Source organism: Helicoverpa armigera, chromosome 16 (genome assembly GCF_030705265.1).
Source record: "Helicoverpa armigera isolate CAAS_96S chromosome 16, ASM3070526v1, whole genome shotgun sequence".
Classification (NCBI taxonomy): Eukaryota; Metazoa; Arthropoda; class Insecta; order Lepidoptera; family Noctuidae; genus Helicoverpa; species Helicoverpa armigera.
In genome coordinates this window covers 8,779,854-8,802,588 of record NC_087135.1, presented here as the reverse complement: position 1 = coordinate 8,802,588, position 22,735 = coordinate 8,779,854, and the positions used below count along the sequence as shown (strand labels likewise).

General features: G+C 34.8%; 1 protein-coding gene across 13 annotated transcripts in view; it reads right to left on the bottom strand.

Moving 5' to 3' along the window:
* Positions 1 to 22,735, bottom strand: part of LOC110372116 (uncharacterized protein) — a 347,254-nt gene that overhangs the window by 92,396 nt on the left and 232,123 nt on the right. For 2 of the 13 annotated variants that reach the window (XM_064038480.1, XM_064038479.1), the window contains exon 2: positions 20,301 to 20,605. The exons of the other annotated variants lie outside the window; for them this stretch is intronic. In XM_064038480.1, coding sequence (XP_063894550.1) covers positions 20,301 to 20,390 — 90 coding nt within the window. In that variant the 5' untranslated portion in view covers positions 20,391 to 20,605. The remainder of the gene's footprint in view (positions 1 to 20,300; positions 20,606 to 22,735) is intronic. 13 annotated transcript variants of the gene reach the window in all.

Here is a 22,735-nt window from a genome sequence, read left to right as displayed (position 1 = left end):
AAGATAAAGCAGGGTATTTTTTTAAGTGCATTTAATGAAGAATGTGTAATACCTACATTGAGTTGACGTATCTAAGTAATATGCCTATAATATGAAGAAAAACTGGCCCAAATTAATTGCAACACAATGGAAATATCGGGTTTTCTTACTCAAAGAACATTCATATTTTCATATGCTTGTGAAAACTTCAAACTTTTTTGTACATCGAAGCCCTAATTTTTATTCTTTTTGGTCAGCTGAAAACTTTGCCCAAGTAGGTTACAAATTATTTTTCCTTTTTATGTCGAATCTGGAGCCAGAGAAAAATCTTTGCTAGTGAGAGTGAACATCATTCACGGATGGTATTAGTGTTGGGACGAGCCCTATAAGTAACCTCAAGTATTTGATTGCTGGAAGTCATCTTGTAAAGATTTTTTCTCCTCTTGCAACTTTCTCTCTCTGTCTTTTATATAAATACGTGAGTGTGTGAGTGTGTATGTACCAATATATAGCTTAAATTGTAGCTCGGTTCGACAAGTCAGTCCCCAGTTTGTCTGCACCATAAGAGACGGTAAAAAGAACCAATATTTGAGCCTAATTAATTTCAAACAACGTGACATATGCTTTGCCTCAAGTTTCCTATTTTCAATCAGCGAAGCTTTGTGTCGGCCCCCATTAAAAACTTTACTTAAGCCCCATTATTCGTTCAGTGTCGATGAATTAATTGAATTTCTCTTCGACAAACTTTATTATTAAGTCAGCAGAAGTTTCATAACTTTGTAACTTGTAAGTCAGAATCTTTTGCGTTATTCAAAGGCATTGATTGTATTGTCGTTTAGTTGGTAGTCGGTTTATTGGACTGGGTTGTGTAATGATCTGTGACGTCATCGCTGTAGTAAATTCTAAGTGGCTATTACTGTGCATGGACCTGATTGCCTATATTTATTATTCAATGTTTTTTTTTTTGTAAGAGTGAAAAAGTAAAAAAAATGGAGGAATAAAGGAGGATATTTTCATGTATTCTAATTTCTCAATTTTAGGTTGAAACCTAAATAAAAACCAGCCGGAATCAATTCAAGTACATATTTTAGTAACGGAAGTGAGCAAGAAAAAAAAATGCAATAATAAATTACAAAATTCACAAAATCCCCAAAACTAATTTCCCATCTAACTTTTCCTAATGCACTTAAAAAGCACTATCCAGTACGATCTAACTCTACGTTATGACAACGCCACCTGAGCCCACTCGTTCATCAATCTAACAATTACATTGTTAACTTTGACTGATAGGCTAATTAAGAAATTGACGTTAGTTACTCAATTTATATTTAATGGCAAATTGGTGAGTGTTGGGGTAAACAAATTCTTGAGTGAGGAATATAACAAAGTATTATTTGATATTTCTGACTATGTATGGAATGCTTCTCTAGTAAGTTGGACGGCGTAAAAATTAAATGCCAATTAAGGCATTACCAAACTTAATACCTATCGCTAAGGTTCACTTTTCTAAGGGACCATGAATGAAAATCGACCTTGTTGTTTTATGGTTCACAAATAATGGACTACCTTACCTTTCTATAAATTAACAATGAAAGTAAATAAATAAAGAAGAAATTATCCCAATTACAGAGAAATACAAGACCTCCAGGGATAAATAAATAGTGTTCAATTTATTCATGAAAATGATAATTAGGCACAATTCAAGTCTGAACATCGAGTAGACGAAACGAGCATCGTTTTACGTTGAAATTCAAGACAATAAGTAGGTACCTTAATTATAAGAACTCTGTGGGTATTCATTTTGTATTTTTTTACATTTTCAATACTAAAAGTTTTCTTAGTAAATAATTGCTTATTTATAAGATTATTTTATTTTCAGCATTCCTAATCAACATGAATTTTCCGAAGTATGTACAATTGATGGCTGTTGCTAATTCTACATTTCTTCAGGAAGATGATGATGACTTATTTCCTTACCTGACCCTTGTTTATATATATTTTTTTTACATTTATTCTTGTAAACAATTTTTATGAAAAAAATCACTCTTTATCAACGATATAAGTAGTATAAAAAATAAAAATGACGGTTAGAAAATCGATTTTAAAAATGTTCACGGAAAGTAGGAAAATCCTCATTTCCCTTTGATAACCTGCAATCTGATTACACATGTAGCAGGATTCGTTTGAATTAAGGATTCAATCAGTGAAAAGTTTTACCGAAATTACGTACGGCGGCTTCAAACTTTTTGGGTTAATTGAACATTTTAATTAAGGATTCGATACTAATTTTGGGTGATAAATATTAATGATGTTTGATCAACATCTGTATAGTTACAAGCGTTCAACGTTTGCCACGTAAATGTAATTGAAAATTGAAAATTCGTAAACTGATGTTTGTATTGTTGTGATAAGAACCACTTTGCTAATAAACTAAAATAAAATACACAGATATTTTAAGAGATTCCGACACCGGGTCAAAGAGTAGCCTATTTTCAGTGCATAATACTTAGTCTCTGTCTCCATACAATGGACAAACTGCCAAGTCCACTGCCGTCCGCAGTATTTTAGCGCGAGCGTATTTTGTAGCTCCATACCAATTTGTATTTTATGAGACACAGACTTGAAATGCCTGGAAGGCATCTCTTAATATTAAAATGAATGCTGTTGACACTCAAATAATAATTACAGAGATCAAAGCTTACATTTTATAAATTACACATACATTAAAAACCAAATTAAATATTATCTAACTTTAAGACAAGTAGCAAAATAAACAATTTCATGATCAAAGAATTTGGGATGGTCGTAATTGAATCGCGTAACTCCTGCAGGCGAGAACTTAAAAATATTCTATTTTTCTTTTTACTTCGTTATGTTTTATTCCATTTGCGTCTTCAAAAGCTTTATTAAAGTGTATTCCTGCCAGGAAATTGTTTACTTTGACTGATGTTCCCTGATCCAGTTGGTAACCGGTTAAATCTGGTTTGAAACAAGTCGTAACTTGTTAAATTGGTCAAAAGTAATTTCGGAGCGGGAATTTGCGCTTAATCCATTTATTTTTTGTCAGGCTTTTCTTCATGCGGATTAAAATGCCGTTTGGCTCAGTGGCGTTATGGATTAACCTGAATAACGTTGTTTTAACGTAAAAATAAATAGGTGCCTAGCTTTGTGTATTTATTTGTATCAGTGACCCAGTTATTTGCAGTGGGCTTATGTGTACTCATGCGAAATGTCACGAATAGGACAATGGGAATGAATGTAGTGTATGGCGGGCGAATCGACTGATTTATAAGCCACACTAATTTTTATTCGGTGCTTTTATTATGCTTTTGTATGGCGGTCGGTCGTATGTTTCGTAAATGTGTATGGGGCTGTGTGACTGTTTCATTGTTATGTGCAATTTCTTTTTATAAGGCGGACGAGTGTGATAAATAAAATGGCTGAGCATTTTGGCCTTTCTGGTTAAGTGTACTAACAACTTAGTGACGGCGATTGAATTAAAATAATTTTGGGAAAACTCGAGGAAGAATGTAGAAAAAAAATTCACACATTATGAAGGAAGCTGTAATATTTAACTTACAAGGTATATTTCTACACTAGATTCCGCCAGCAGTTTCATCCGCGTCCCGTGGGAACTACTCCGTATACCTGGATAGAAAGTAGTCATTAGCCTTCCTCGATAAATGGCCTATCTAACATGATAAGAAATGTTCTCAAATCGGTACAATAAGCTCACTCCAGCTTAATAATTTTAATATTAGTAGCTATATCATCATTTTCCCAACTATGTTGGGGTCAGCTTTCAGTCTTACCGGATTCAGTTCAATACCAGTGTTTTACTCCTTGGCTTGGGAAAGACTGGCACTCAGTTGCAACCATTATATTTTAGTAAATATAAGCTAAGAGAAATTTCCTAATATTAAGCAAAGGCAATCTACCAAACTATATATTTTTACAAGTGCCGTTTAAATTGTTTCCTAAATCCATTATCCCGTCCGTTAATAGATTCGAGTCCCGGTTTAGGCACACAAGGATGTCCCTTAGGAACGGATAATGTCCAAAGCATCCGCTAGTCTATGTATCTGCCTTAGTTATGGTAGGTCCTTTGTGGCGGAGAGTACCAGATATAGTGCTTAAAATTATTATTAAGAGTTTATTAAGTAAATTGTATTTCTATTGTTTTTTTCAACAATCATTGAATGTAGTACGTAAGCCTAGATCTAATAAATTATGTAGATATGACATTTTTATATCAATAGTTGAACTTTCATGGCTACGTAACGGTACCTTCATTTCAATGTTGTCATGACACAAGAGCATAGCTAAATGTTGGTTGTCTTCGCAGCGGCTTTTAAGCAGCTCGTCATTCTACCTCAAGAACCAAAAACACCAGTTATTCTAAAAACAAACGTACTCAACAACTTGCGTATTCTTCCACAAACAAAAGACGACAATTAATTACCACCACACAAAACCTTGCTGAAAATTCTGCACCGCGCATAACGTTGATGACATCACAATTATGACGTCACAGAACGACCTAAGACTTTAATCCGGGTATCTGGGTGTAGGTAATATTATGCGTGGCACGCAGCCGACCCGGTTCGACGCTACCCGGCTTACCTTGTAACCGGTTAAAGCTTTGCATCTTGCGTTTGATGTTTTACCCGGGTTCTGATGTATACCTAATGGCGTATCGGTTCTGGTTTTAGGTTGATTGATTTGGTAGTTAATTATGATGTGTGTTTAAATTATATAATTATTGTATTTGCACGAATCATGGGCGCAATGTGTATTTCAACGACTCTCAAATGGTTTCACGGGTCATTCATGGTAACTTCATAATGATAAATCTATAATCAACTTCATAATGTAAATAATCTTTATCACGTTTATTTAACTTCGTCCGTTTCATATATTTTATTAAGTTTTGATTAAGCGTATTACAGTGCTATACCAATTTATGCTGGTAAAATATATTTTGGGCTAGGTGTTCAGTCATTAAGAAAATCAACACCAAAGTTCATAGAAAAAATAATCATAATTCAACGCATCTTCGCAAAACTCTCGTATTCACATGCATACCCGTCTCGGTATTTAGCGTCGTGCATCAATTTAGGCGCTGACTGCCAACAAAGATAAATGGCACGCCGCTAATACGAGCTAAACGCCAATAAATCAATACGCCGGTCATTACCGGGCCGGATCACACCCGGGTATACCCGGGTATGTATGGAACCGCAGCTGGAGTTATGTGATAGCATGGGCTTTTTTGGGAAATAAAACATAGCTGTGTATAAGGCTAAACATAGAGGTAGATGTCATATTGAAATTAAGTCCTACCTTATTTTTTTTGGTAAGTTTGAGTTTCTAGGGAAACTGGTTAGAATCTCTTTAATATTTGTATCTCTTAAGAGTAGCTGAAATAGAAATCATATTTTTATTCTAACAATTAATTTCTGATACAATCAAGAGGAAAAAAAATTGTTTCTTTATACCCTGACAACTACGAAAGTTGTTGGAAAGCTATACTCTTCCCGAGAAACATAGGCTTTATTTTATCCCGGTGCGGGCAGCAGCTCCCACGAAACGAGGGTGAAACCACGGAAAAACTGCTAGTATGAAAAAGAACGCTGACTTATTCCTTCAACAATTCAAACAATTAATATTTCATAGTAATTTCATTCACAATTAAATATGTAAGTCCTTAATTGCAATATGTAAATCAGGGACGCTCGAGGCGGGCCTCGTCAGGCCAAAAAGTAGGCCAAACCGAGGCCAAAGTCATAGCATTGGTTCAACATGTGTTATTTTGTTTACAACTACCCTCCAACCGTGTTTTGATTCTGTCGTTTAGTCAATATTCGGATTCCGATTATTTGTGTATGTATTGAAGGGAAAATATTGTGTTTTGGTAGCTGCTGTCTTTTGGTATTTTGGAGTTTTGTGTTGCTTGAAAAAAATAACTTTTTGTGCTCTATAATAGATGAACATCAGCAATTTACAAAGGATGCCTTTAACCCTTCGAACGAAAGTTCATTTTACCAGCGAAAGAATTCTCTACGTCTGTTTACATCAAGGAGTTTGATAGGTAAATAAATGTATGTTAATTTGGCTTAAAGGCACAGTAGCATATTTTATTGTTAGTATTTCTTATTACGTTTGAATATAGGATGGATAGCTGATCTCCGTAATTCAGAAATCGAAAGAATCTCAAAAAAAAGTACCAATGTAAAGCATTTATTTTCACGAATAAATTAAGATCTTCCAAGAATTTATTTCATTTCAACACTTCAATTATGTGACCGGATTTCGGAATTACGAGGCTTCAGACAAATAAAGTATTTTTAGATCAATGAGGGATGTAACTCACGTTTTAATTAAGGAGCCAAATGATTAATCACCCGGATTAATTATCATCTTGAATTATAACAAAAGAATGTCACGGTCATAAATTAAACCGTGGAAAGATTAACCCGGGCATATCTCCACCTTAACCGGATTTAACCGGGTGTCGTTCGACGTGCGAGGAATACATTAGCGGCTGTTTCCGGGCCGAGTTTCATCCGGATATCCGCGCGCATGATCATCCGAATTTGACGGTTATTTTGTAATTTGATCGCGTAACGTTTTAATCTTTTTGATTGATCAATCAGCTCTTTGGATCTTTGAGGATTACGATATATATTTTTCTACGTATATTTGTTCCCAATTCAAAAGAGTTGAATAAATCATTTACGAAGCTTATCCAGCCATTCAAATTCCGTATACAAATAAACAACAAAAAACAAAAAGCATTCGACCTAGTTTATCGAATTTCGAAATTTAAACAACGAAAAAAAACACGAGCGATTTTTTTAACTCTTCGAAAAAAAAATGATCGTTAAACCTCTTTGGTCAATGCAAACACCAATTTGGATTTGGGAAACTAGTAAAATTGAGCTAGAAGGCGTTAATTGGATGTTTTCAGGACTGTTGGGTAGCATTAACATTTCAGGATTGGTTTTCAGTTTGTAGCTAGACTGCAATTTGTTGGAGTAGGCTGATCTCTTTGAGTATGTTGTGATGGTCAACATTTGTTTAGGCTCTTAGAGAATTTTAAAAAGAGTATTTATGTAGCTAAAGGTAGTTGCTCATAGAATTTTTGACCGCTTGAAGTAGCACAATTTGTCTTTGCCATAACATAATTTGTTTTCAAGGTTTAACTAAAATTCAAGTTGTTTCCTCCTTTCAGAATTACTAAAACCAAAATTATCATTACTCTTTTAGAAATTATCCTGGCTATCGCGTAACAAAATTCCTTATGAAGCTGTTGAGCCCATAAAGTAAATAACCACTAGAGAGCGCACTCGCCAATTTCTTCTAAGAACACGACTCACCGCTGCGGGCAGGGGGGGGCGACATAATCCGCGGCTACTATTGGTCAGTTCACGGTCGCTACTAAAGGATCGTACTGATCGTAGCCTTATAGTACGCGCAAAATCACTAACTTTTGGCGAGCGTCGGGGCACTGTATGCGCAGTCAAGTGGTTTTATAGTCTTTGGTTGAGCCTTTATTAAAATGAATTCACAATCACATTGGTAATAATAAAAGTATGTTATTTTACTTAGGTACTAGAATACATAGAATAAAGAAACTTCCAACTTCACAGCTTATCCCCCACAGGTACAAGCAAGTACACTCGCGAATCAGCTCCTCGTACACTCACGAACACAAGTGTCGTACATATTATATAACTTAGTAATGCATTCTTCAAGATAAAACAAAAGACTACAGCAAATCGCTTTAATGAATCAAGGAACACGACAAATCCTTGTATTCTATTTTCAAAATAGCTCCAGAATCTTTGGACCTTTTACACAATAATCCTTTCCACTTGAAGTAAACGAAGTGAAAGTCTTAATCCAGCGATTGTTCCATCTAACTGATTGCCGTTAAAGCCAGCAATCAGGGTGTTCTTGGAGCTAACGTTCACTGTGCAGGTACTAGTAAAATATTGCTGGGGAAGCCTGGACCGGGGCGGTGCAAGGGTAAACCGGCTTGCTAGTCTCGCTACTAAGTTTTTGGTCAATTCTTCTACTTATTAAATAAAACGAAATTATAAACACAAAAATCCAAGAATTTATGACTACAAACTGTGTTATAAATGTATTGAATTGGTTCAAAGAATTAAGTTTTTTATTATTCATTTTATTTGGGCACTCAAGCACAGTTTTTCACAACAGTTTCTGATAATCCTCAAAGCTAAAACAAAAGGACTTTGTTAGCCAAACCGCAATTTTCTTATGCCTTGTACCACCTACCCGAGGTGCGCCTTTCGTCGGCTAGCGCTAGCGAGTGGAGCGTCTAAATCGGCCGATTTATATGTGTTCCTTCGTCGACAAGTGTAAAATTTAACTCGAAAACGTTTTACTGCCCCATCGGAACTAGATAAAATAGTTTGCTATGGTAAATACTTTGGTTTCTGTATTCAAAGTTGAAGTTCGGTATAGAAAGACCTGGAAAACCGTACTAGTGCTGTATTTGATTTAGTTCGTACGTGAGGATTTGTTTCGCGTTTCATATGTTTCTGCGTTTTGTGATGTGACTTGGAAATAGAAGAATATTTGTTTTGTCTGTACTGGTAACTTTGTTTTGTTTGTAAGGAAAGAATATAGGTATCCTGTGATGGAACCGGTTCCATAACGAATGCACTTTACCAATACATTGTTAAATTCGTCGATAGGTTGATTTAGGATTTATTTTAGCGACATATCAAACGAAGAAAATAGGTCATATCAAATTAAAAAGAAAATAACTTTACCAGTTTTCACTATACGTAAAAACATGCCCATATTATATTTTTGCTGTATTATATCTATGAACTTAGTGTGATATGTAAAATGTATTCGATCTCAAACAAGAGCCTTTTTGTCTTTCAATTTTACTTTTATTCTTCTTTTTCTTAATTAAAAACGTAAAACAAAAGCGTCGAGTTAATGTCCCACTTCATAGCGTTCGTTGAAGTGATATTACTCATTTAATGTTCACAGTAATTGTTGATGTCATAAAAGATTAAGGTCTTGGCTTACTGCAGTTTACAGTAACGTCTCTTCAGATTAAAATAAGGGCGTCAGTGAATTTTCTTTTGTTTTTATTGAGTTATACTGCATTTGATCGTGACTTTGTCTAAATAGACAGCAAACTAGATTGATTAATGAAAACTACAGCAGGCTTTTCAATATCAATCCGTGTATGGTCGACTATCCATACTTTACAAAGTAATAGGTATTTCTGAAGTTAGTGATTTGGCTCTTAGCGAATTTGGCCGTATATATCGTCGAAAAGCTTTACTTCTCCGACGGTGGCTAGGTACTATTGACTTATATACTAATACCGAAACTATAAACTATAAACAAAACACTATCCGTTGTATCCCAAAAACTTTTAAACTTCTGTTAAACACTTGTCTAAAAAAAAATCAGTTAATGACGTTGAAATAAGGTCCGTTTGCAACAGACATTGAAGCTTTTCTAGTAAGGTATAATTTTCGTTATATCAGTTTTTGAGTGGATAAGACGTGATGTTTATAAAACAAATAAGCTTGTAGAGTGCGTCACACCCGATCAGAAGCAGATTCTTCAAGTAAAATGTCCACTGCAATTCTGATTTTCTTACAGTAGAGATACAAATCGAAGCGTCCATTAAATGTTTACGAGCCAAGCTTATTGGTTACGACATGTGATCGCGATTCCCATAGCTATCTGACGCGACGCAATACTCGGAACGATAAAAAATTTATATAGCTAGGCCTTTACATTTTAATGGTTTATCTCTAAATCCAATTCGAAATGACCTTTGGCTTTAAGTTTGGACTTTTTTTGTCTAGGTTTGAGTTGGTGTCAAGTCTATCTGTTGCGGGTGAATTTAAACACAAAAGAGTATAAAATGAAACAAGATTATTTTCAGCAAAGAATTCAATAATGCGGCGACTGTTGGAATAAATCTAACTCAGTGTCGTGTTAGGTAAATAAGTGAAAGTGTTACACAGTTATATTATTACGTAGAAAATGTCATGCCAATGGACAGCATAGTACCGGTGGTTTTGCCTAAATGGCAACTGTCTACTCCTGAAGATGGTCAATCAAAGGATGCCTGTAATGAAAATAGTAGTAAACCAGCCAACTATGTGACTTTAAGAGCGTGTACGCTCGGCGCGCGATGTCAACTTTAGGTAATTCAACGCAAAAAACCGCGCAGACTAGCGTCGCGGCTGTGTGCGTGCCTATCATACTTCACGTATAGTCACACAAACCATTTTGATCCTTTCGAGTGAAATTGGTAGAACAAAAAATATATTATTTAGTAAATAGCTAATAGCGGGAAAATAGTGTAAGTCTATGGATGTCTAAAATATAAAAGCATGAAAATAAGTCGTTAATACTTACACTCTTTTGCAAAAAAATCGGGCACCTATGAAAACCTTGGTTTTGAGGACTTTCTGTATATTAGATATAATTTTCAACAGTACTAAATAGTCGACTGATGATTAATGACAATGTTAAGAGTTTCTGTATTTTAACCGATTTCAAAAAAAGAAAGGAGGAGGTTTCAATTAGATTGTTTTGTGATTGTTCTCAATTTGATTGTTCTCGATTTCTCAAAGACGCCTGGACCGATTTGAAAAATTGATTGTTTATATGAATGGTCCAGTCCATCCAGACCGAAAAATTGTGGTCAAATAACAACAATTGCCGGAAAGCCAAATAATGGTGAAGAGCTTGGGTTTACCATTGCAAATAAAGTTTTAAGTTATCTATCCTATATGCTTCAAAAGTTATTCGAGATCAAAAGTCAAAATTTGGGTACATCCAAAATGAAAAAAAAAAAAATTATAGCTCGATTGGTAACAGACATCTGCAATAAGTGATTTCTAGCATAAGGAGTCCGCCATATTGGATTTAGACTCGCGACACATTTTTTTTCGAGTTATTCATAGCAAGCCCTTTCATTTGATACCCATATCGTAGGAATGCATTAAAACATTTTTTCTCCATCTTGGGTATACCGCCATATTGGATATAGAATCATACATTGTCATTAAAACTGAACATTCAAACAAAATTTCAACTCAATCGATAAAAAAAATATGCTTCAAAATTGAGCTTTAAATAAAATAGTAATGTATCAAGATTTGTTGGTCGCGCTTGAAATGTACTCTATTCTCGGTATCCACGGCAGAGGTTATTCACCCTACGCGATGTGACGGAGCGACACGTCCCTCTCTGTGAAGCCTTGCGGCGGTCTGGTTTGAGTTGACTCGCGTGCAGCGTTTTATAGTAGTTTTAAATAATTTATAAAAAATAAAAACGAGAGATTAAATTATAATATAAAGTTTATGTTTTAAAGAAAGAGTTATATTACTATAGTAAATAATTGTTATATTAAATTAAGTAAGATAGATAGGTAAAAAAAGCATTTGAAATTCACAATTTTTCACATTGTTAAAATATTTTTTTCTGAAAGATAGAGACCTAAATCAAAAAATGTTTTCAACTAACTATAGGCATGGGGATTTCGTCTATGAGTAAAAAAATAAATATGATTAGGTTTGCCACTGTTTCCACATGAATTTAAGCTTCGAAATAGACGCTGAACGGGAATTTTATAAAACATCTGTTACGTTATAGGGGTTTTAAGTATTTAAACTACACAAATTGAAATTTATGTTCAATTAACTATATAGACAGTGAAATTACCTTGCGTTATTAAAAAATAACATAGTTATAGGATAAGTAGTTACTGAGAAACAGTGGTTTGAAAAGTACCATTTTAGGCCAAATGGCGCGCGGTTGACGTACACGCTCTTAACATACAAAATAACACTAACACTACTGCCTACCCTTTTCTGAAAATGACGCGAGAACACTAATTACCAATCCCTCAGTATAACCGCCCACTATTTACAAAAGTAATTTACACTATGATTAGTGAGTGAATCGTTAACGCAAATAGTAGTTATCAATGCAATTTTGATGTCCGCGCAATATCAAATTGTCGGCTTGGATTGGCTCCAAATGTTTAGGTACAAACCATGGAGAACAAAATGTCTAGCGGAGGTGCCACAACATTAAATCACCTAAGAAACTAACGCGCCAAACTGTGGGCGAGCAGGGGACGAGTAACGTTACTCTTTTTTGCCCTTATGCACCTTCATTGGACTCAACCATTTTTGTTATCTAAAAAATCGTTGACAGATGTCTCTAAAACCCGAACGACTTGTTAGTTCACTCGTAACTGATCGTTTTGGTTATGCTTACTTTACTTATTTAACCTAGAAGAAGGCGCCTGACCTATCTGAATTATGACTCCTCGCTCATATTTCTTTATTCCGTGGTACAAACAAATAACTTGGTATAGGTGCTGTTGGCAGGGATTGTGTACTTGGTTTATTACTGTGTAGTATACCAGTGGTTTAGTGGTTGGAAATACTATATTGTTAAGGATGTGCCTTCAATGTCTGCTTTAGGTATTTTGATCAGTGCTGTTACTTAAATAATTAAATAGTGTGCTAAGGTTTGAAGACGGACAAAACCGTATTAAAAATCTAATAAAATATTTTAAATAATTGAGCATCATTAATAACAAGAGCCTTTCGAATTATACTATCAAGTCAAATACAGCTACGGAATTCCCCTAACCCGTTGTATGCCGGATGCCGCCGGAGCGCAGATATACGCAAGACACAATTGATTTATTTTTGTTTTTAGAAAAAAATATAAGTTAAAAAACTACAATAGAATATATATACCACAGAAATATGTAAGCAATATATTTCTGTAGTCAATACAACCACCCTTGGGTATCCACATTCTTTACAGAAAACGTAACGCAACGCAAAAGGGAAACTTACAAAGAACAATCGTAACTATTTAATAACCCCAGAAACGTAGTATTTTTTTATATTATACGACTTTTTTCTAACTGCAATGTTGCGTGTGGCGAAAACATTAATCGGTTTTAACGCCAACAGCGCATTTGAAGCGATTTATACAGCCCTCCGTAAGAACTGCATTGCAGGGTACTATATTACACAATTTAAGTACCGCCGGATGCCTGATGTCTAAATATAGCTTTTGTACATGCTGGGTAACTGGGCAAAGATAATCGGTACACTGTTGGGTAAGACTGAAAAGTTTGGGGCATTTGTTAGCGCTCGTTAATGTAGTTGAAAACAGTTTTGGGAAAATATTTTCTTCTACAGATGTTCATATAACCTTCAGGAGTTGCGGCGAAAAGGCCAACAGCTCGAGGTGGTGACAAATAGGTACACTGGTGAATTCACTATGTGTTCAAAGAACTTATGTTATCCTTCGTACATTATGTTGTTTTCAGAATAAAATGCAGGGCTGTACAGTATATGTAACTGTTCCAAATATCTTATATGCAACTTACCTAGAATCCAAAGTTGTAGTAAAATCATGTACTCTTTACTAAAACAACATATTAGCATTAAAATGTATGATGTTAACTAAGAAAGAGAAGTAATGTGTAATACTAAGCCGAACTTCAGCGCGCAGCTTAAAGTTAAGCCCCAAGTGGCTCCAGAGGCGTTGTCTTAAGTTTTTACAACCTTCTAGCTTAAAATCTTCGTTAGTCTTTAAATAAAACGGCCAGAACTTGGGTGAGGCGGATCTCACGCTACCAAGCGCTTGTAAATGTATTACTGGTTTCAACTGCATCCTCGAAGCACTATACACCCAGATAAAAATTGCCGAATATCTTCTCCAGAGGTCTATTTAAGTTCCTGCTAAGTTCCATATAATTCAGTTAAGTCTTGACCTTGATGTTGTGCCTAAAGGATGTAGGTAGATAGTCAAGACAATAGGTAGTACAACCTCGTTACTAACACAAAATGCATTAGTAACTCTGTTTGTCTGTCGCGCTTTCATGCCACAACTACTGAACCGATTCAAATCATATTTCAAGTTATGTCACAGACAGCCAGCTGTGGGAAGTGGTCCTCAGCTAGTGGGTAGAACGGCAGGGTAAGCAATTTACAAAAAAGAACTGTTGAAAATATGATAATAGAATAATGATAGTCTTCCAACTGGTGGTCGTGTGTGACCCCTCTTACTAAGTTTTACGTGCACGTCGAAGTCTCTTAACAATTAAAAAGTTGTTTTTATTATGTTTTTAAAACAAAATTGATTGCGTGATTACTTTGCGCGCGAGTGTGTGCGTGGGCTCTATTTTATGTTTCAGTTAAATGGTCCCTGAAAATGTTTTAGATTCGGTATTGAATTGCGGAATTTCGTTTCTATGTGGTTGTTTGTGTTGTTGTTTACATAATATATGTAGGTGTGTGTTTTGTAAATGATGGGTAACGTTGTTGTTTTATGTTTTGTACCGAATTGATGTAGCTTTTTCTAATAGGCTATCTGTGAAAAAAAGACGGGATGGACGTTTATGCCTAAGAAAATAAAATCAAAAATACTAAAAATCAGTCAGGCACGACGTATGCGCCTGACTGATTTTTAGTATGTTTTTCTTAGTAGCTTTAAAAGGTTTTAAAGCTAGGTAGTTAGCTTTTTTTAGGTAAATTACGTAGTAACTGTTGACAAATCATTATCCCTTCACCACGCGTATGAGTAGACAAACTTCGATAATTTCTGATTGTTTACACCAAGTAAACATCCCACAAAAATAAGGAGCAATCCATCAGCATAAACATTTACAACGCCCATTTCATCAAATATCGTTCAAAAATTCAAAAGCTAACCCTAAAACGACGAACAGGTGACGTTTAGCCAAACAGACGTTACGTAAATGAATAAATAATAGACTTTTCGAATTTGGCCCAAATCTTGGCGTAACGAGTTGAGAAAACAAATAAAGGCTGGTCGGTAAAACTTATTATGCTGGCAATAAATAATATAGCAGGTTACCGGGGTTGCCAAGTTTTAATACAAATGTGTACGCTCAGTAGAACAATGCAGTTTAGGGTTGAAGTTTGTGTTGTAATTTACGTGTATTCTGAGTGAATGGGAGATGTGTGTGTGTGTGTTTGTGTTTTATCAGCTGAGAGCCATCCTGTGTAAACTGGGGTAGTCGGGTAAGGGTCAACGTGCTCCAACTCTGCATTTTGTCTCATTATTAATTCATGCTTTTGTCTTTACTGTACATGATGTGAAAAGGGCGGAATGAATATACAAACATACTTACATTGGAAATTATGTTTACACATAATTATGTATTAGAAAACACAAGATTTTACAAGTAATTTCTTTCGTTTATTTTTAAAGAATGTTTGTATGTTTTTGGCTATATTTATATGCAATAGTTAATGCTATAGTTATATATTTTATATTTTTTTTGTAACTTGTTGTAGCTACATTTCAAGATTTGAACAAAATGAAGCTTTTGCTTCTTTCTTCACTTACGCTACAAATGCAATGTTTACGCAATAAATATGATTTGTAGTGGTACAATATTGTGAGCAGAAACAACACGTATTGATGACCTTGTTTATGTTGTTTGTTTGTTTGTTTCTGTGATAGTTTTAGCGATGAAAGCTTTAGAAGGTTTAACTTAGAAACTTAGGTGTAGGTTCATCGGTGGGATTTGTGGTCATATCAATGGAACTCTATGCCAAAGTGTTATTTCATGAACTGCAAGTACTTATGTCGCTAATTATAAATCAACAGAAAATCAATTGTGTCTAGCGTAAATCTGCGCTCCGACATACAACGGGTTAAACTTCAGTTTAAATGGGAATATTGTAACGGGTGATTTTTTAAGAGGTATAGGATTTGATTTTCAAAAAAAAGCACAAAAAACTTGAAAAATTTGATGAAATCTTTATTGGAATCGATGGAACGATCAATATAATTTAATGTTTGAAGATGATTTCATGCAAATGCTGGCCGCGGCTCCAGTTTAGATGGCCCATTCGCAAGGCCCAATTTCGGCACTCTCTCCAACATATCAGCCGGTATATTACGAATAAATGCTTCAATATTGGCTCCCAGTGCGTCGATCGTTGCTGGCTCCACAAGAAATAGTCCAAAGGCGTTAGATCACACGATTTAGGCGGCCAATTGACGAGCCCAAAACGTGAGTTAAACTGTTCACCGAAGCCTGCTCTCAATTAGGCCATTGTTTCGCGTGCCGTGTGGCATGTGGCACCGTCTTGTTGGTACCACATGTCAGGCATGTCCAATTCTTCCATTTTGGGCAAAAAAAAATTGCCAATTATCACACGGTAACGCCCGCCATTCACAGTAACGTTTCGGCCATTGTCGTCTTTGATAGTAAAATTCAATAATTTGCAAGCGTTGTTCGTTCGTAAGTTGATTCATGGTTAAATTATAGACCATACTGAACAAGTTTCACAGTACTGAACAAACAAAGAGAAGCAAAAAAGAAGAAAGTAAGCCATTATCGACCATGGATGACCAAAGAAGAGTCAAATGCGTTACCAGCCTTTTAAAAAGAAGTATCGTTCCCCCAATAAACCTTATTAATAATTTTTAGAAGCAAATAGAAAATAATAATAAAGTAAGTTAAAAACTTACCTATATTACACATGTAAGTTACAAGCGTTTCAGTAAAAAAGGAAAAAACTTTTTTTCCAACTTTTTCCAAGTTTCTAGTCTTAGAAACAACAGTAGCTATTTGTATTGTAATCTAGATGTTACTAGACTTCCAAGTTAAACTAGCCTAGGAACTTGTGGCAGTATTACAGGCACTAAACTAGGTGTTACTAGGGCTTAAAATAGGTCTACTGATAAGATTTTTACAACTGGATGGGTAGTAACTTTTTTATTATGTGTTTCCTAATCTATGAGTATTTAATTCAGGAGTATAAGGTTGGTTGATTGTTGGTTGGTTGTTATCTGTCTTTGGATGGAGTACGTAAAGATAGTTTAGAGTGTAGGTTCAAAATTCAAGTTACCTGAAAATGTACAGGTTTGTGATTTCTAATGTACGTGTGATTGTTACGCAAAATACTCTAGAAAAGTTTTGATGAAACTTGTCATTATCATGGCTAATATGTCGGAATAAATAATATATCACAATTTATCCGCGTGCAGCTAGGAGTTGCTTGGAGGCACAGGTGAAATGATGGGAAAAAGCTAGTAGGCTTTATAATCTAACATATGTATGTTGTTCAGCTGAATAATAAAATAACAAGTACATATAATAAATGGAACGGCTCCTCTGACCTCCATGACTACGTACAGTAGCTATAATAACACTATTCAATTACTTTTTGCGTCCAATTGAAAAGTTGTTACACAGACCATTCACGTAATATTAATACGAGCCAAATATTAATTAGCCAATGACATTATTAATGAGGCGACAATCCAACCGAACGGATTTAAATTATCAATTAACAAAGAATTAATAGGTTTTGTCAACGAATAAATTGAATATTTAAATCGATGGCCATTTTGTGCTTTTTAGCCACTTGCATTGTAATAAATGTCCTGATTTATGTTAATTTTATGGTTATTATATTTCAGCGGTCGCTAGAATTGCAAACTGCAATGTTTTGCAAATCGAAACAAAACGAAGTATTGGCAATTAAATATGTATTTTCGATTTTCAAATTGCATAAAAATATTAAACACCATCTTATGTTAATTTCCTACTTACCTACTTACCACATTTAAGTTAAACACCACTTTTAGAATTTTTGAAATGAAACTTTAAACTGATCTATTTGTATTTTGGCCGCTGCACAAAGATCTAAAGCGACATTTTCACCCAAAAAACTTGTAAATCGCAAACAGTTTACCCTCCTCTTTTCCCAGACACCATAGTCACCGAAACACCATAGCACTCCCATAGCTAACACACGTTAACCACCCCGCTATTAATTTTTAATTTCTCTTTTACGACTTTTTTTAATGGCGTCCGCATTTTGTTTAAATTTTTATACGATCCGGATTTGCTTTTAGTAATTTTAGGATTGATGGTGTTGAGACGGTATTTTTTTAAACGAAGTTTTTTGAAAGACACTGTAACTGTTTTGGGTAAGATGCTTTGCTATCATAAACATTAATGATACAATTTATTTTGAATACATAAGGAAAGGTTCGCTATTTCAAAAAAAAACCTACATTAATAATACAAATCTCCTTTTGAAAAATTTGTATGTTGAGTTCCTCTGAACTATAGAAGTGAATAGGTATACATAATTACATCACACCAAAACAATATTTTAAGTAACCAAAATAAAGCTAACGATAGACAGAAAGAAACAGGCTGACGGCATTGCCCTAGCCCATAATTAACTTTTCACAAAACCCGTCACCAACCCTCTAATTAGAAACCCCAAGCAAACTAAAAATCAAAGAAAAAATATTTTATATTAAAAATAAAAATCCCACGCTGGATGCAGATGCAAATAAAAGTCGATCCATTGCAAAGTTTATTAAGAAAACTATTGCAGTAAAAAACAAAGCGTGCTCTCATCAACTAAGAGCTTGATGGTAAAACCTTGCGAGGATTAATTAAATAAATAATGCAAGAAAACTTGAGCACTACATCTACTTAGATAGTTTTATGTTTGGATTTTCTTGCAGCTTTTACACTGAAGCTATATTAGAAGTACCTACTTGTATTCTGAGTAAAAGTCGTTTGAATGGCACTTAAAATATGTAAGTACTGAAGCCCTTAAAACTAGCTTCTTACTAGTTGATATCAGTATGTGTAACTACGTACAGCGTAGTTTAAAACCACAGTTCGATATGACCAGCTTCTTCCAGTAAACATTAAATCATCTATAAAGCTAGACATTTAAAGTGCACGATCCCTATAGGTACAATCAGCGCCAACTTTGCCTCCGCTGAAAATTCACCCTAAAAGTAAATACGTACAATTCGATTCTTTAAACGGCAGTAACAAGCACCGATCTGCACTAAAACTTAAAAAAATCTGTCTGCGAGTGCACCAGACGGCATGGCGACATGATTCCATAAAGGAAAAAAGAACAAAATAAATATACGAACTGACGCCTACAGCGCTTTTCGTCAACGTGCGATATTTTTTCCATTTTCCGAACTGCACAGTTTTTCATTCCAACGAAGTTCTGTGAAGGATTTATTGATAGATATGTACAACTCCAGATTGTCCGGCTCCAGATTTCCGAACGAAATATTCGGGAAGTTTGGACGTACACGAAATTTCGGGATTAACAAAAAAACGGTGGATTGCTTTTTGCGTCTGTGGGTTCCGTACAAATTGAATATGGAAGCGCTTGTAGATTTTGTAGTTTTTATGTACCCCCGCGGGAAAAGGTTGACACTTAATGCGTGTATTACAGTTGCAGTCTGATTTTGGGAATGCTTTTGTTCATAATTAATGTAGCTACTCCACTCACATATTAATAGTATCGCACGGATATATTCTGGTTTCTATACATCAAAGCTTTATACATACATACATATGTAATATAGGCGAGCAAAATCCCCAATACTCAAATTGTTATGTATATCCGCATTACTGATTTAGATACAAAACTTAACCCTCTCATACCATCTTAAAATAAACTATACCTATACTCACGGACACAAAAATACGCTACCCTAAAACAACATTTTCAAGTAGGTAAATCCATTCTCAGATTTAGCACTTACTATAAGGTAAAGAGCAAAGGTTATTAGGTTACCTAACGTGCCCTATCGACCTAAGAGCTTTAAGACCTAGGTAAATAACTCAAGGTTAGCTCCAACGAGAACGCAAACACCTAGATGGCGTGTCGCTAATTAATAAACGTGTAAATACCGGTTTAATTAATTCGGCGTAGGTAGGCCGTCACTGAAGCGCGTCGTGATTTTGTTTTAATGATTCATGATTTTATTTATTTAAGTACCCATTTATGTTTCCAGTAAAATTAAAATGTATTGACTTTTCGCCAATCCATTAATGGTAATTAAAGATGAATTCGACGAATACATTTTACTGGTATGCAAATAAGTATGTAGATGAAATCTCCGAAAAGCTTTCAGAGTAACTATTATGTAAATTTTCACAAGTCAAACGTAATATTTTAATTTAAAGTGACTCTCAGCACATTAATATTTCATACATTTGTACATTACGCTCGTACAGTACCTAGAGCATAAAAAATTCAATATGAAACTAAGTAAAAACGTACACAGAAACGTTATGCACTATTTACTATTTCAAGTGTGCAGTTAAGTAACATAAACCTTTACCGTAGCGAGAACGTTCGCCGAAATGTTAGCGTAATATCTAAGTAGGAAATTTTCGAATGTGCTGAAACGGAAAACAACGTGAAACGTGCAGTTAACATAAGTTTCCTTACCTTACGAAGCATTTCCTCGAGCGAATCCATGTCGAGGGCGGCTGGCTCGCCGGCCGCGCTGCCGTTCACTCCGTTATTGTTGTTCGTCATAGGTGAGCCGCACCCCACCGTTTAACAACACACCGGTACATGTGAATTACACTCAGGTAGACCGCCACTTTATTGCCGATTTTTGCGTTCACTTATTCGTCATATATAGTCCGCACTTATGTTATATCACGTTTTTGGAATGTAATGCTTAATTCTAATTTTGATATAAAATTGCACTAGTTTATAGACTAGAATGGGTTAGGAAGACAGTTTTTCTGAAAATATAAAAATCTCATTTCAAATCTAGCTACAGCTGTGTAGTTTTTCTTTTATTTAAATCTCTGTGCCTGACAATGTCATCTGTAGTTGAAAATCTGTGCTTGCTACAAAAATGATGTCGTTGCTTCTAAAATATGGAAGAAACTAATTTATAACCAACTCACTATGGAACTTTTGTATTTACATTTGTCTAGTAGTATAATACATTTCTTAACATTAAATACACTATTTTATTTTCTTTTAACTATGTAAATAAAAACTTTATGAAACATTAATTACGCAAAATTCTTCTTATATTTATTTTATTCCAGGAAGAATTATCCCGAGGAAAAAAAAAACAATTGAATTACCTCCCACATATTTTATCAGTGATCAAAGCCAAAGCTGTGTAACTCAAACAAATACACATTAAACTCTAGTAACATTTTATTAGAAAATGTAACATCGACTTGATTAAAATCCTCACGGTATGGGAACCCATAGGGTGGGTAATACTGAGCAAACAGAGATAGGCATGGTGGGGTGACAGTGTATGACTACGCATATGGTTACCTCTTTAGATCTCCCCTTTCCAAGGGAAAAGCTTTGAAATTAAACAAAAATTAGCCGCAGGGAGATGAGTTTTAATTATGGTTTTAGAGGGGCAGTGCACAATATGGATTACATTGTAAAGAAACTGCAATTGTTTTATAGACTACTGGTTAATATGTCAGTTATAAAGGTATAACCTATACTTATAAAGGGAAGTCTTAGATCATAGGTTTTGAACCTGTGTAATGTGTTCACTATGGTGCGTGTTCACTATCTTTTGTTGATAATACTATGACGAGTCTTGAAAGGAATGGAATATTTGCATAACTGTACAAAGAGAAGTAAAGTTGGTTAGTTACTAAGATTATTGCTTGTTATTAAATTGCAAGTATTAATGCGTGAGTCTGTCCATCAGTTTAGCTTCTATGCCAAAAAATCCTTATTTAAATGTTTGATACACAGATTGTCTAAATAAAGCCTAAGAGCTAAAGAAAAACCTAAGGCTAATTTTATCCAGGTGCGAGCAGTAATTCCCACGAAACACAGGTGGAACCACAGGCAACAACTAGTATATTCATAACTCTTAAACAGGAATTGCTGTCATATGCCAAACGCCGAACAGTAACAAAATTACAGCAAATCAATCTTCATGTTGATTCAAATCATTCTCGAGTAAACACTGGAATATATGAGGCGTTTAATTAAATTTCAAAGCGCCAATATATTAGGTAAACTTGACGACTATATGAGATGAAGATTGATGTACTGAATATATTATCTGTATGTACTTGCCTATGTTTGGCGTCTAGACGTATTAATGACATCGAAGTCGGTTTGCATTGAAATTGCAAATATCTTGTGTAAGTGTCGTTATGAAGTGTGGTCCGTACATACATAGGTGAGCCGCACCCCACCGTTTAACAACACACCGGTACATGTGAATTACACTCAGGTAGACCGCCACTTTATTGCCGATTTTTGCGTTCACTTATTCGTCATATATAGTCCGCACTTAGTTATATCACGTTTTTGGAATGTAATGCTTAATTCTAATTTTGATATAAAATTGCACTAGTTTATAGACTAGAATGGGTTAGGAAGACAGTATTTCTGAAAATATAAAAAGCTCATTTCAAATTGTTTTTGTAGCGACCGTCCAGCTAGAGCAGGGTAGTTTTTCTTTCATCTAAATCTCTGTGCCTGGCAATTTCATCTGTAGTTGAAAACTTGCTACAAAAATGATGTTGCTTTTAAAATAAGGACAAAACTAATTTGTAACCAATTCTCTTTTGGATATGTATTTTCATTGCTTGATTAATAAGAGTAATTAACTGGAATGCATCGTCTCATGCAATACATCATTTTATTTTCTTTCAACTAAATAAAACTATACTCTCGTATTTATTACACTAATTCTTCTTTCATTTATTTTATTCCATTATCTCAATAAAAAAAAACAATTGAATTACCTCCCACATATTTCATTAATTATCAAAGCCAAAGCTGTGTAACTCAAACAAATACCTATTAAACTCTAGTAACATTTTATTAGAAAATGTAACATCGACTTGATTAAAATCCTCACGGTATGGGAA